Genomic DNA, 15,560 nt, shown 5'->3' with positions numbered 1-15,560 from the left:
AGTTCCTGAACATCGGAATTATCTACAGATTTTTAAAAAATACCGATGCCTAGCTGCCACTCCTACATATTCTTATTTAATTGGGTATGTGTGTGCCAAGTGAAGTAACACGGGTTTTAAAACCTTACCAAATGGATTCTAATGTGCAGCAGAGTTCAGGAAACCATTGGCGTATAATTTCATCTGATGCAAAACCCTAACCATACTTTCTCACTTTACCTTTGTCTCATCATCTCAAAACTAGAGGAATTATATCTGTTGTATTTAATTCTTAGTAATAAGGAATTACAGTAAGAAAATATAATCAAAGGTTCCTTGGAAGGAAGGTACCCACAGCTGTACAAAATTCTTTTTTTTTTTTTGAGGAAGATTAACCCTGAGCTAACTACTGCCAATCCTCCTCTTTTTGCTGAGGAAGACTGGCCCTGAGCTAACATCCATGCCCATCTTCCTCTACTTTATATGTGGGACGCCTACCACAGCATGGCTTTTGCCAAGCGGTGCCATGTCCACACCCGGGATCTGAACCAGCAAATGGTGGGCAGCTGAGAAGCAGAATGTGTGAACTTAACCGATGCACCACCACCGGGCTGCCCCCACCCCCAACAAAATTCTTTTGTCAGGAAATGAGGCCCATCATTCAACAATCAGTAAGAAAAGAATTTAAAATGCTTGGGAGAAGTAAGACATTAACTAAAATTTACTGACAAAATATTAATCAACCAAGAATCCCTTCCTGTTAAACAGAGAGGAAGAGATTAGAAAGCAGGAGTGTACCCGCTGTATGAAAGGGAAGATGGGCGTTTAAGGGAGAATTTGGTAGAGAGAATTAGGGGGAGCCAAAGAGAAACTATGTAATGTTGCCAACGGCTGGCCATGTTTTCCTTCAAAAACGTCTTCTTAAAGGAAAGCTGTTTCAAGTTTCCTGGGTCTCAGCAAGCCATGTAATTGTCTCTAGGCTTTTGTGAATGTGTTTGTGATAATTTTTTTTTCAATGCCAAGAAACCTCAGTCTCTTAATCTCTGTCCTTTTCTGGCCATTCTTCCAAGCTTCCAACAAACTCCTGACTAATCAGTATTTTTTGGCAAATTGGTTCCTTTACATTTCTCTAAGTAGCCAAAGACTCTGACAAAGGGTCTCTGTAATACTTTTAAGAATTAGCTTCTAAAACGGCCATTGTCTGTTTTAGAGCAAAACGTTGTACAACATTATTTTTAAAGAGAAAAGAGCAAAAGGAGCTTCAAAACTAACATGGTGCTTTAAAAATAAAGATAAAAAGACCTTTAAGGTCATGTTTTTTGAAGTGTGAAAATTCAATCAGATTTATTTACCATGAAACTCAAATTTTACCAATGTGTACTGATTGCAGCAGCACAACCAAAGGTTTCAAACTATAATCAAATTTCTGTAAAAAGCTCATTAATTGGAGATAATATTTCCTAAGATACTAGCTATGAAAGAAGAATCTGCTAGGCAACTGGGCAATGTAGACCAAGATTTAAGGAAGCAGATTACATGAAAGGGTTACTTTCAAGCAACCTCAAATACTTCAAAAGTAGCTGTTCACTTACAATTTGTATTGTAAGTACAAGCCATTAAAAAATTTATTAAAGTTACTGGGTAGCACCTGTGTATCAACTACAAGCATATACTGGAAAATAAACTATACTTAACGCAGCTTTTCCTTTTATTTAAATCAGCTTTTCTATTAGCCTGAGGTGTGTGTATATGTGTGGTTCTCAAAGTGTGGTCCCTGTATCAACATCATCAACATCACCTGGGAACTCACAGAAATGAAAACTCTCAGGCCCCACTCCGCATCTCTTGAATGAAAAACTCCGGGGGTGGGGCCCAGCAACGTGTTTTATCAAGCCTCCAGGTGATTCAAACGCATACTCAAGTTTGGGAATCACTGGTATGTTTTAAATGTGTTAAACAAATTAGCTACTTTAAAGCAAGTCACCTTCTATTTTTCTAGTTTAATAAGTTCTTCAAGATTTTTATGCACTATTTTTGCCTAATGAGAGATATAGTAAATTTATTACTTATAAAACCAGTATATGTATTGGCCTTAATGATTCAATAAAAATCACAAACCTGATTCTGTAAACCATGAAGAGGTAGAGTTTGGATTGACTGTTTCAAATCGAACCACTTGGTTGAAGTCTCTCCCTCTACTGACACCAACACAAACTAAAGGGTACTCCTGCTCAGGAACTACCAGCATTTCAAACATTCTAAGTGGACACGGTATAGGAAAATCTATGTGCTGGAGAAAGAAACAAAAATATATTAAACAAAGGAAAACAAAAGCCAAATAATTTCATAAGCACACTATCAAGAATTTTTAGTTTTATGAAAATATATAAAATAGCTCTCTACTGTTAGGATTGTTTCTTGTCACAGAAACTCAAGGTATGCAGAAAAATCCAAATTATGTAGAATCTTTTCACCTAACCTTTCTTTTCAGAGTTGGAAACTGAGACCCAGAAACTGGATGACTGACCCAGGGTCATCTGAGCAAACATGGATGAGAAAATGAAAATGCTAATTAGCAAGATACTCCTAAGTGTGGACAGAAAAAAACCCACAATAAGAAATTTAGCCCCATATCTTGAGTGATTCTGTTTAATAAATTAACTTGGTTATGCAATGTTTTAATTTTACCTATCTTTAAAATTTTTATATTGCTACAAAGAGACTAAATAAATTTATACTTTGAAAGTTTGGAAAAATAGATGGAAAACACTAACTTCATTAGTAATCGGGGAATAAAACCACGAGACTATACATACCCACTAGAGTGGCTGAAATTGAAAAAGAACAGTAACAAGCGTTACCCAGAGAGGAGCAAATGAATGCTCCTACACTGATGGTGGGACTATAAATTGGTACGACCACATTGGTTAATTACATTATCTATTAATGTTGAAGATGTGCATCCCTTAGGACCTTGCAGTAACACTCCTAGTTATATATTCCAGAGAACATGAGTACACGCATGCACAGGAGACATGAAAAAACCTTCACAAGCTGCATTGTTCAGAATAACAAAATAACTGGAAGTTACCCAAATGCCTATCAACAGTAGAATGGATAAAATTATGGCAACTTCACACAATGGAGAATTATAGGGCAATGAAAATGAACAAACTATAGCTATATCCAATAACTACACAAATGTAATGTTGCACAAAAGCAGCCAGACACAAACGAATATATACTTTATGATTCCACTTACATGCTGTTAAAAATCAGGTAAAATTAATTCTAACGTTTAGGAGTGCATGCTTATATAGTAAAAATGGAAAATAAGGGAGCTGACTTGTAGGGAGTGCCACGGGAGTTCTGAGGTGCTAGCAATGTTCTTCACAATGAAAAAGGTGGTTTTTCAAAAAATATTGGTCTTACACATATTTTACTAAATCCACTCTTAATATATTTTATATTTTTGCTGTTGTTTTTTTAAAGATTGGCACCTGAGTTAACAACTGTTGCCAATCTTTTTTTTTCTTTTTCTGCTTTTTCTCCCCAAATCTCCTCAATACATAGTTGTATGTTTCAGTTGTAGGTCCTTCTAGTTGCGGCATGTGGGACGCCGCCTCAGTGAGGCCTGATGAGCGGTGCCATGTCCGCGTCCAGGATCTGAACTAGGGAAACTCTGGGCCGCCAAAGTGGAGCACGCGAACTTAACCACTCGGCCACGGGGCCAGCTCCTTTTGTTTTTCTTATAAATGGGCTGTGTTTTCATTATATTTCCAAAGTGGCTATTGCTAGTATTTAACAAAGCTACTGAATTTGATTTATTTTTTAAATCTGGCAACTTGCTGTAAACTGTAAAGAAAATAAATTCTAGAAAAAATAAACAGGTAAAATGGGGCTACCATAAATACTAACTAGTCTTAAAGTGTTAAAAGATACAATGTGATCCTTGTGGCTGGAAGGTGAAGCTCTGTGTGCACCTGTTGCTCCCATATTCCTTCCTTTGACTCTCGGAGGGCCTTGATCCCACAGGCATATGGAGACAGATGTAGACATTCCTTCATCAATACTCTCTAACCCCCTCTCTAGGAGCTTTCCCATTACCTGGGGGATATGCTGTGGATAAAATCTGTCATATTTTTAATTAGGTAAAACATTTTAAATAAGTCTCTTTGAAATTTGGTTAGAGCAGTAAAACAGAAAGAGAATAATGCTTCTGTTTAATCTTTTTTGTCAGCAAAAAAGAAAACCAACAGGTTTTCAATACTTCTACTTAGCTTCCAATAATAACTAAGCAATGTGTATAAATGATTAACAGAAGAGGCTGACCTTCTAACAGTTTTAAATCCAGCTGCTATTGTTGATGGTCCTTGAGGCAGTGACTATTCCTTGTCTCCCTAGTTAAACAGCACTGTGCCTGGTTTGTAATAAATACATAAATGTTTGCTGGGAAGGTCTTTAATTTATAACTTTTATTCATGAAAATGTAGTCTAATGAAGCAAAAATTTTATCAGAAATGTCATTGAGAGAAAGGAAGAATACAGAAAACATAAGAAAGTTTTTGAACACATTACTGTGTAGTATAGAAATATCATAAATACTAACTGAAATAATGTCAAATATAGAAACAAAATATACACATAGAATGGTGAAGCAGAGAGCGAAAAGAGTTGGGTTAAGATTGAGGGAGGTGCATAAGGGCCTATAGCTCAGGGAGTTTAAGTTGGAAGAGTGAGAAGTCTTGAAGGAGACCTGCAAGTGGAATTGTACTGTAAGTCTAACATCTTAGAATACTGGCAATAGGCCTCATTAGTCAAGGCCAAGCTCCCTGGTACCAGTCACCTGGAAAAGAGAAGACATGGATAGGGAAATTTTAAGCTTCCAATGTCTTCAATGTATATATTCTCTCCTGCATGCTCTTAATACGAAAAATTCCTTTAATAGAGAAAAGGGTCTTTTATTACATATTAGGATAAGTGGTTTAGCATATCAGATAAAATTCATTCATACTAAGGTTTAATCAGACTATCAGTATCTATGAACTGATACAATGAAACTTTTTCCTTTTGCTAGAGGTTAGGAATGAAAGGAATAGGAAAGACATCTAAAAGAGACGAAGGAGGAAAAGGAAAGAAGAAGATGGAGAAGAAAACGGACACAGAAAAGTCAAACTACGTCCACTTTACCACTCCAACTAGGATAAGGCATGCTTTTGTCAAACAGGCAAAAACAAAGAAGAGCTGAGAACAAAATAGTTTTCGCCATAAAGTGGGCTGTATCCACTAGCTCTGCTTTAGACAATTTATAAGGCTATTTTCCCTCAACTTTTAAAAACATTTTTCTAATTCAAAAGAAATTTTTATTTATTTATATTGAGGTCACGCTGGTTTACAACATTATATACATTTCAGGTGTATACCACTATGTTTTGACTTCTGTACAGACTACATTGTTTTCACCACCAAAAGTCTAGCTGCCTTCTGTCACTGTACAAATGTCCCTCTTTACCAAACCTTTTACCCTCTCCAACCCTATTTTTAGATCAGCTTTTGGTTTAAAGAATTTTTGTTTTAGTGAATTTATTTGTGGAAATACTACCTTAATGTGTTTCAAATTCTTAAAAGTATTTTTTCATTTCTTTAGCTAGTTAATTTTGAGGTTAATATGATGTGAAAATGGAAAATAAATTCCTTAGTCATTTATAAAATTTTAAATAACAGGAAGTCAATGCTTTAAACATCTTAATTCTATATTATAAAATTTAGGAAGAATTCCACTCCAATTATATTCCGACCTCAATTTCTATGGAGATACCAAATGCTCATGAAATAAGACTACTTAATCTATATAAAATAGCAAAGAAAACAGCTTTAAAAAATGTATTTGCTATTTCCTTGTTGTGACTGAGCCTGCACTTCACACATTTCACGTTAGTTTTTCCTCAAAATTTAAGTTACAGCTGAGTAATATTAAATACTTTAAATAATATTCATTAATTACAGATTCTAGAGAAACTGAGGCACAAAAAAACCATCCATGCGAAGGCCTGGGCAAATTAATAGGTAGGCATAGAACCAAATGAAGAATTTCCCCTCATTATGGTTTACTCCTTGTCCTCTTAGGGAAAACACCAACCTGCACGTTGCTCCTCTGCTGTGATGGAACAGGTCAGCAAGAGAATATATTTGAGGAACACTTTACTGCTCTTCCAGCTCCTACTGCCAAATCTCTAACTATTTCTCTAGTCTCTTTCAGAACTTTTATCAGGCCAACTGAGTTCCTTACAATAGGGCAGATTTTCACTACCCTGCCACATAATCCAAAATCATTAAATTGAGAATTAACTGAAAACATGTTTTTTTTTTCCTTTTGAAAGAACAGGACAATCGACTTAATTAAGCTTTTATACTAATAATGATGTAGGTTGACTTTCATGCTTACCTTAATTAACATAAATTTCTGCATTGGTTCAACCCATTCTAAAAGAACAATGCTAGTCTGAAGCGCCCCACATAGGTATTTATGGCCTGTGTAAGGATTTCTCACTGTCAAGGCAAAAAAGTATACATAAGTTCTCTTATAATACAAAGTCCTCACAATAACAGTTCCATGCTCCAAAAACAAACAAAATCTGGCTGCCAGTTCAATTTCTTAATTAGACTGCAGACTGAAAAAGAAATATTCCCTCACCACTTGCAGGGTTTTTGTTTGTACGCACAGATAAAATTGCTGGTTGTAACGGGGTTGCAGGTGGGAAGAAGGACTTCAGCAGGGAGACTAGTTGAGGTAGCAAGATCCGGAAGGAAGGGTCCAAGGTTTGGGGAGAAACTTCAGACTGACAAGCTACAGCACGTTAGGGACAGGTGATTCAGGCTGCTTTTGGCAGGAACGTTCAGAGGCAATAATGCTCTGGTTCTCACAACATCAAGACATTGATCAAATCTCAAAATTCAGGTTTACAAATAACAAAACTGAACTGCCTCAGTTTTTTTAAGGGAAGGAAAGGAAACTATTTTTAGTTTTTGCTATATGCAAATAAAACAGCTAGTTGTTCTGGGGCTGGGGGAGGAATTGAATCGAGTGTATGTGAACAGGGAAACTATAATCTTTACATCACAAACACAAGGTTTCACATATTAAAGGCATGAAATTACATGCCAAATGAGTAAATGCAGTCTATAAGCCATTACTAAGCAGAATGGTGAGCAAGAACTAACAGGCCCCTTGGAGAACACGGTCTGATAAAGTGCTGTAATAAAAAGTCATTCTACTTTCTCTATTTAGCCAGTTAACAAATTATTTGCAAAACAACTGTTATGATCAAGGTACTAATTAGGTTTAGTTTACAAGGAGATAGAATGGCCAAGATATTTGTTTTACTTAAGGGGAAAAAATAAACTATTACCAGCAGAATGTCCTGGAGTAATAACTGTTTTACATTAGAGTTAAAAAGGAGCTTCAGGGTTTTCTTATCCACTCTGCAAAAGCAGGAGAGCTACATGTTATTGGACAGTTTACTTACCAACACAACACTTCTGACACCACTTGGTTTCAGGGATTTTTGCTGATACAGCAAATTTCCTAAGTGTAAATGAAAATAAATATATGATACATGTAGGCAAAGTTAGTATATGATAATGGTGCTGTTAGAGATCAGTGGAGAAAGGATGAGTTGTTATAAATTGGTACTGACATAATAGGTCATCTATTAAAAATAATTAGAATAAATTGGATCTCTTCTTCATCCCTCCTCCAATCAATTCCAGATTGGTTAAGGATTTAAATAGGAAAAAACTCTATATAATATTTAGATTGTAGATGAATATTACTTGTGATTTCTTTTTTTTTTTTTTTTTTTAAGATTTTATTTTTTCCTTTTTCTCCCCAAAGCCCTTCCGGTACATAGTTGTATATTCTTCGATGTGGGTCCTTCTAGTTGTGGCATGTGGGACGCTGCCTCAGCGTGGTTTGATGAGCAGTGTCATGTCCACGCCCAGGATTCGAACCAACGAAACACTGGGCCACCTGCAGCGGAGCGCGCGAACTTAACCGCTCGGCCACGGGGCCAGCCCCTACTTGTGATTTCTTTTAAAAATGCAAAACCCCACAAATTATACAGGAAAATACTGATGAACATTGATATTTTTTCTCTGATGCATCCCTAGCACCTCAAACTACAGGTGGCATTCACTTTGTTGAAAGAGTTTGTTGAATGCATTAGTAACTTCGGTTTGCCTAAAATTATCATTGACGAAGTGAAAAGATAAGCCACAAATTGGGAAAAGATATTTTTAGCACATATAATAAATTTAAGGTATATAAAAAGTTGTCTTAACACTGAAACAATTTGTAGGAACTTTTCATTTAGACATTTTCTCAACTCAGGGAAAGCAGGATGCAGATTTTCTGCAAAGGTGCTTTAGGGGTTCCACAAACATCTGATTCAGATTTAATATGTAAAAATCCATTTTAAATTATTTTTTAAAACTATGATTAAAAAATACACATATACTCAAATATCTTTTATAAATGAAAGTTAATATAATGGAGACTGTTCCATTATAGTGCACCAAGTTGTGCAAACCTCATATTAAACTTCTTCTGTACACATATTTAAACTTCTTTTAAATGTGTAAATGTGCCACAGATTAGAACACTATTCTGCACTGGTAGTTAAAAAAAAAAATCATAGTTGTGCTTTGCTGGCAACATAAAATTGTAAAGCATGTGTGATGCTCAACATAATTCCAAACAACCTCAGAAGAATCTTCTTGATGGATGTTCTTGTCACTGTACAAGTGGCAGCTGAGAAATAACCAAGCGTATAACATCAAGGTATTGTAATTTTAGCTTTTAGTATGTTTTATATGCTTATGTTTACATTTACAAAAACTTATAATAATTCTAGGTTTTAACATTCTAACGTTTACTGAGTCCTTACTTTACGTTCTGCATTTCGCATGTTCTGTGTCATTTAGTCCCTCCAATAATGCCATGAGGTAGGTCATAGCATAGAAACTTGAGGCTTAGATTTAGTAATTCCCTCAAGGTCATATAGTTAGCAATTTAGGGAAAAATACTCTAATTCAGTGTCTTAGTGTGTCTGACTGCAATGTTCATAGCAATTCAACTTTGAAAAAATAATCTACTACTCTTCATTATGATTCGGGTCAGTTTAATTGAAGGGTATTCTGAATTTGCAAGGTAAGCGGTTAAATACTGTTACTACCTGGAAGTACTTACCTGTGTGAATTAGAATATTTCTGATACTATTTAAACAATAATACAGAATATTTTTGATACTACTTAAACAGTGATACAGAAACTAGTCTGATGCTGAGGCACTCAATGACTACAATGCAATCAAGAATATCTTGATTTCAAATTTCTGCTTAAAGTACCTTATTGTTCCCCTTGACTAACTTCATATTAGGAAAAGTTTTACATTTCAATTCATAAATTAGATTAATAATTATAAAACTGCCCCTTTCATATACATTGCAATTTCACACAGCTTAAAACAAAACAAAAATTCCCCATACTCTTGCAAACTGCTTGAATCAAAGTGCTTTTTAAGTTTTTAAAAATCTGAACCAAGCTCCTGATAGATTTCCACTGGCAACAAGTTTAATGTTCCTGGTCCACACTTGTGAACTTGTCGCCTGGCTTCCAAAGTTAACTTAGGGGTTAAGTTACTGAATCAGTCAAAACTCAGGAAGACTGACTGTCAGTTCTGAAAGATCATAAAAGAAGAATACTACATAGACAAGAAAAATCACTATTAAGTAGAGCTTAGAGTTAACAATAACAGAACTATTCAAAACTGAGTTGCGGGCAGCATACTGAAATGTTATAAAAATTTATTTTCTATAGTAATCTAAATAATTACATTAACTTTAGTCATGATTTTACAAAAAGGCAATAAAATTTATTTACCAGTACCCAATTAACTGGAATCCTAAGTCAACCAACATTCTCAATGTATTTAATGTAGGATATTTTAGGATTTGCTACAGACACAGTTCAATTTATCATGCCTAATAATGATGACAATAGGTCTACTTATTGAAAGCCTATTAGGTACCAGAGACCACTTTTCATACATAATTTATCCTTTTAAAAACGACTCTGCAGGACAGCTATACTGGTTCCATTGTACAGATGAATACGTTGGAGACGTTGTATAACTTATCCAAGGTCCCAGACCCAGTAAGTGAACAATGCAGGATTTAATTTCAAGTCTATCTGGATTCCAAAGCCTGACTTTACTAAAGAAGATATGTAATATGGTAGAATGTGTACCTATCTTTATAATGAGAACCACAAGGCATTACAAGATGCTCAGTCAAAGGAAGTTTAATTTGTGCTCACTATATGGTGGAAGAAATGGTACTAATACATATATAAAATATCATCATGCAAAAAAGGTTTTCAGATTTCCTGCTAATAAATGAGAGAATTCAAAGTAGATTTTTACAGTAGTTGATTTCTAGATAACAAAACTGAAGAAAGTAGGAAGGATACACTGGTACGTGCTACTGACCCTAAAGATTGACTGTAACAAAATATCTGAAATAATAGCTTAGAGGTAAAATACTCTTACGAGGTAAAAATTTTACTATATGGAAACTCCTTAGAGGAAGAGGTAATACTCAATTTTGTCTCATCTATATACTAGGATACTTTTTGTATATTTGGTATATTCAGTAAAATTCTGAAGAACTGAATACAGCTAAAAACAAATAAGCTACAAAGTCTCTATTCTGAGAGAAAAAAAAAATGAATGCATTAAAGTTTATGTGCCTTACATTCCTTGGGGGCTCTTCACTTGTATCTTATATATACTTTTAAAGCTTGGTGGTCAGTTTCCACGCCCCCAAGAATTTAGGATTTGCAAGTGAGAGAGCTGCATGAAGATTTGCTATAAGTAGGAGAAGAGCAGCAGCACAAAATGGCAGCTGGGAGAAAAAAGAAGGACAGAGAAACTATATGAGAAGAAAGAAAGTCCCAACCCCATTCTTGGGGCAACACCCCTAACTCCACTACAAATATGAGAGTACAGGATAATAAATCAAGTTCATAATCACAACTCCGAGTCATCATGAAAAGATCCAACGAAACTCAAAGTAATCTATTTCAAGAAGACAGAAAAGCATGCAGTATATGTTTAAATGATTTTCATCAAAAAGGTTAATTTTTAAAAAGGTTTTGTGCACAAAGCAGTAAATCTTAGCTATACTGTAAACTCAGAAATTGAGAACAACAGATTTTCAAGGTACATGAAAGCTAAGGTTCTACATTAGCTGCTTTATAATTAATACTGTAAAAGAAGAATGGCTATATCATAGTTTTTGTAAAATATAATTTATATCAGACTCAGAAGACCTTTTAGTCAAGAAACGAGGTCCAATATAATAACCAAAAGAGAGCGTACAATTAAAAATCCCTGAAAGTAGAAAAGCAAAATCCCTCAATTTCTAAATAATTATTGTCTAATGTAAAAACCTTTAATAAATAATTTTGATTTTCTGAGTTTAGAAACTGTACTTTGAGAAAAACAGATTTTATTAAAATTAACACAAATATGTCAAAAGCAATACAAGTGATGAAAAATTACTAGCACATTGCAGAAGAAATTAGTTTAACCTTGTGGAAAAACAGAATTAAAAATTCAGAAAGAAAATGTTTGATGTAATTGGAAAATATAAAGTAAAAAAATCTTAGAAGAATGTGATAAATAAGCACTTGTGAAAACAGTATTTCTTACAATGTTTCATTTCACATGACTTCTACTAACCCCAACTGAGTGCTTTTTCACTTTCTTTAGTGTAACTATTTATTAGAGTGAATTATTAACATAATATCTCTAAGGATGAAAACATAATTAAATGTAATTACCGTGGCAGTATTCTGTCAGGGAGTTTGTGTGCTGGAATAGCAACAGGTAACTTCTGCATTTGTCTTGCATAATCAAAAAGCCCTGGTAAATTATGGGAATAAAGCTGAGAAGCTTTACCTGTAGAAAAAAATAAATATGACATAAAAGCTAATAACATAAACAGGAACAATCGTAAGGGTTTTAAAAACTAAAAGACTTACCAGATATTGATAGTAAGCAATTGTTCATTACATACAACCACGTACACCTTCGGGGGAATAGCTGATAAAAAAAGCACAAAGTTTACAAGGGATAATAGGTAACAGCAATGCAAATATGTACATATTTACCATATAAGCTGTCATATCAGTAGGCCAGTTCTTAAAAAAGAAACATATTTTTATAGAAATTCATTTTATAAGGCATTTAAAACAAGATGATATGCATATGCATTTATATTGGAAGAAAAAATAAATTAGCAATTTAATTTCATTATCTAAGTCTCAATATGATATGATTAGCTCAAGTCTCCCTTACAGTAAGGACTATGTAATCCGAAACCATGCAGGGAAAAAGAACATTTTTAAACAATGTCTAGTCCTCTATTTTGGTTCTGGGGTTAAATAATTAACACTCTCCTGCGTGCTTCTCAAAAAACGTTCTTATCTAAGTATACGGACATGCATGGTTTTGGAGCATGACAGAAAAAAGGATCATGGTGTAGTGGGACATAGGCTACGGAAACACTAGGTATAGAGAAAAAAGAGGTGGGAGAGAAAATGATGCAAACTTATAAACCATAAAGGACACATATATGGAATTTATTACTGAAATCTACTACCTAAGAATGAGAGGCATCCCTGGAAGCCTGAAAGTGATCAGTATTTAGGGCAAAGAAAAGGGAATTTCATGGAACACAGTCCATGTATTTTGAATGGAAAAAAGAACTGCTGTCATTAAGACATTTCATAATAAATATCAGTGGTTCTCAAGGTGGTGCTTGCACGAGCATCATCAGCACTACCTGGGCATTTGTTAGAAATGCAAATTCTTGGACTTCACCCCAGACTTACTGAAGTAGAAGTTCTGAAGGTGGGCCCAGCAATCTATGTTTTAACCATCCCTCCAGGTGATTCTGACGCATACTGAAGTTGGAGAACCACTGATGAATATAATTAAAGCATTCTGATTTAACAAGCTTGTTGCTGGGTTTGCTTTGGCAATTCCTACTAAGTTACTCTAAGATACACTGGGATGGGGTTAGGGAATGGAGAGAATAAACTGATGAATGATGAAACAAATCAATAGGCCTCTAAGGACATGACTTTATTAAAGCACAAAGTCACAATAATGGTCCTGAATAATTAAAAGAGAAGAGGTAATATTAAAAGAGGGAGAAACAAAGTAAAATCCATTTTAAATAAAACTTGATTGTTTCATTTATTTGCAAAATATATTCACATAAAATACCCAATTTCTCCAAACAAGTAAAATGTGGCATTATCATATAGTTTTTAATTTTGGAAACATGCCTACAGCTGTGTCTCAGACTGACAGGACATAAACAAACATTTCCTACTTTATGCGCTTCATAAAACATTCACAACAGAATCGGAAATTGATTGGCTACATTGAGAAAATTAGGCAGAGAAACGGGCAATGACTTGTTTCAAGCCACACAGCAGTACGTGTTACCAAAGTAGCAAGAAACTGATTTTCAGTGTTGGACTGGGTTTATTTCCATAAAAATAAATACTTAAAAAGTACTTCTCTAGTACCAAAGCTTCTCTAGTACCATGGTTTATTATGAGATTATATATTTGTAAATATAAGTGAGTTACCTTAATACAAGCATATATAAAGCCCAGAGCAAGACACAAATTCCTGTCATTTTTTTTCAATTGAGGTAACACTGGTTTATAACATTATATACATTTCAGGTGACATCATTATATTTCGACTTCTGTACAGACTACATCATGTTCACCACCTAAAGTCTAGTTGTCATCCGTCATCATACAGATGTGCCGCTTTACCTCTTTTGCTCTCCCTTCATCCCCCTATTCCTTTCATATTATCAACATAGGGACAGCGAAAAAGTATTTATGCAAGGTTTTATTAAGTGTTGGATTTCACTTCAGATTTACATTTTTAACCACATTTAATAAAACTCTAAAGCTTTTCTAGATTCTAATGTCTGCTTCCTTTAGCAAAGTAGGCTCTGGGTGAAATAATCAATGTAATAAAGGCATATAGTAGTTAAGAAGAGTAGGTTCTACACTTTGCCTAGTCACATACCTGCCTTTGCTTTCTCACTGACTCTGTGACCTTGGGTAATTTACTTCATCTCTGTGTCTCAGTGTTCTTACCTGTAAGCTGGCGCACCAGTACCTAACAGAGCTGTTGTGGTGATTAGACAAGATACTCCCATAAAGTGCTTAGAAGACTGGTATGCGCTGAGTACTCAAATGTCAGCCACACATAATAAAAGCAGACAAAAATTTAAAGTCAAGACCCTGTTTTCTTTCTCACCTTTCAGCATCTTCCCCTATCTAGCAGACTCATGCACCCAGTTTCTTTCCCCTAGAGTACAGAGAAAACCAACCTAACAATCAATTTCACAGTAAAATGAAAAAATTTAGGATCTCACATCTACTCATTCTCTACTCTTATAGGTTTTCTCTGGGAGGGAAAATGTTTCACTTTGAAGGCATGTTTAGCTAAGAAAATATTACTCTAGTAGTGTAATTCCAAATGCTGGAGCACCTAAGAAGGGGAGTTACTGCAGACAGGGGCTGCCTGGGGTTGATGGTACCTTCACTTAAGAATCCCTTAAGTGAGAGGTTGATAAATGCTTACCCCACCCATGCACGAAGTTTGTCTTGTTCCTTACAATTAATATTGTTACCAGTAATATAATTTTTAGATATTTCATTATATCCAAGAAAAATATTACACTTTTGAATTATTTACTATTATAAATAATGAGACCTTTTTCTTTTTTCCCTAGTTCTTATGTATTTTTCAGCCACTTCTCTGTATAGCTCTTCGAGATTAAAAGATTTATAGCATATCATACAGCTTAGGATCTTGTCTGAAAATCTGATTAAAAAGAAGTTGTGATGAGAAAAGATAATGTTTGGTTATGAAGAAATTATCATTACCTACGGGATTTTATCTCCATTTTATTTGTAATCAATTTATATTGATAATGGAGAATTAGTTAGACACCCTGCAGGCACCTAAAACTCTGTGTGACCAAACCGAATGCATCCATCATCATTGCCTTCAAACCGACTTCTCCTTCTGTATACTACACCCTGCCTACTGGTACTGTCATTCACCTGGTCACTCAAGTTGGAAACCTGAAGTCAACCTAGACTTCTCCTTAACCTCCATGTTGAAGTGGTCATTCAATTTGGCCAATGCCAGCTCTTTAATCTTTCTCTAGCTCCAGAGTTTCTCTGTAGGAGCAATCCAGGTGGGAGAGGCAGCGTGGTGAAGTAGTTAAGGACATGGACTCTGGAGCCAGCTTGCCTGGGTTCATATCCCAGCTCAGCCATCTAAAGCTGTGGGATCTTTGAAAAGTTACTAATCCTTTCTATGCCTCAGATTTCTCATCTGAAATGAGAATAATGGTAGCTACTTCTGATAGATGTTGTGAAGATTAAATAAGTTAATATATATAAAGCATTTAAA

The 15,560-nt window shown here is 34.9% G+C and overlaps 1 protein-coding gene across 6 annotated transcripts in view; it reads right to left on the bottom strand.

Annotated features, from left to right (window-relative positions):
* MAP4K3 (mitogen-activated protein kinase kinase kinase kinase 3) overlaps positions 1 to 15,560 on the bottom strand; it is a 192,572-nt gene that overhangs the window by 9,156 nt on the left and 167,856 nt on the right. For all 6 annotated transcript variants that reach the window (XR_011504080.1, XR_001396757.3, XM_070512205.1 and 3 more), the window contains 5 exons: positions 12,083 to 12,143; positions 11,882 to 11,999; positions 7,506 to 7,564; positions 6,425 to 6,528; positions 2,098 to 2,269 (listed from right to left, as the gene is read on the bottom strand). Coding sequence is in view for 4 of the 6 variants with exons in the window: in XM_070512205.1 (XP_070368306.1) it covers positions 2,098 to 2,269; positions 6,425 to 6,528; positions 7,506 to 7,564; positions 11,882 to 11,999; positions 12,083 to 12,143 (514 nt within the window). In the remaining 2 variants the exon portion in view is untranslated. The remainder of the gene's footprint in view (positions 1 to 2,097; positions 2,270 to 6,424; positions 6,529 to 7,505; positions 7,565 to 11,881; positions 12,000 to 12,082; positions 12,144 to 15,560) is intronic.

This window comes from Equus asinus, chromosome 6, assembly GCF_041296235.1.
Source record: "Equus asinus isolate D_3611 breed Donkey chromosome 6, EquAss-T2T_v2, whole genome shotgun sequence".
In the NCBI taxonomy this organism is placed as follows: domain Eukaryota; kingdom Metazoa; phylum Chordata; class Mammalia; order Perissodactyla; family Equidae; genus Equus; species Equus asinus.
This window is presented reverse-complemented; position numbering and strand designations above follow the sequence as displayed.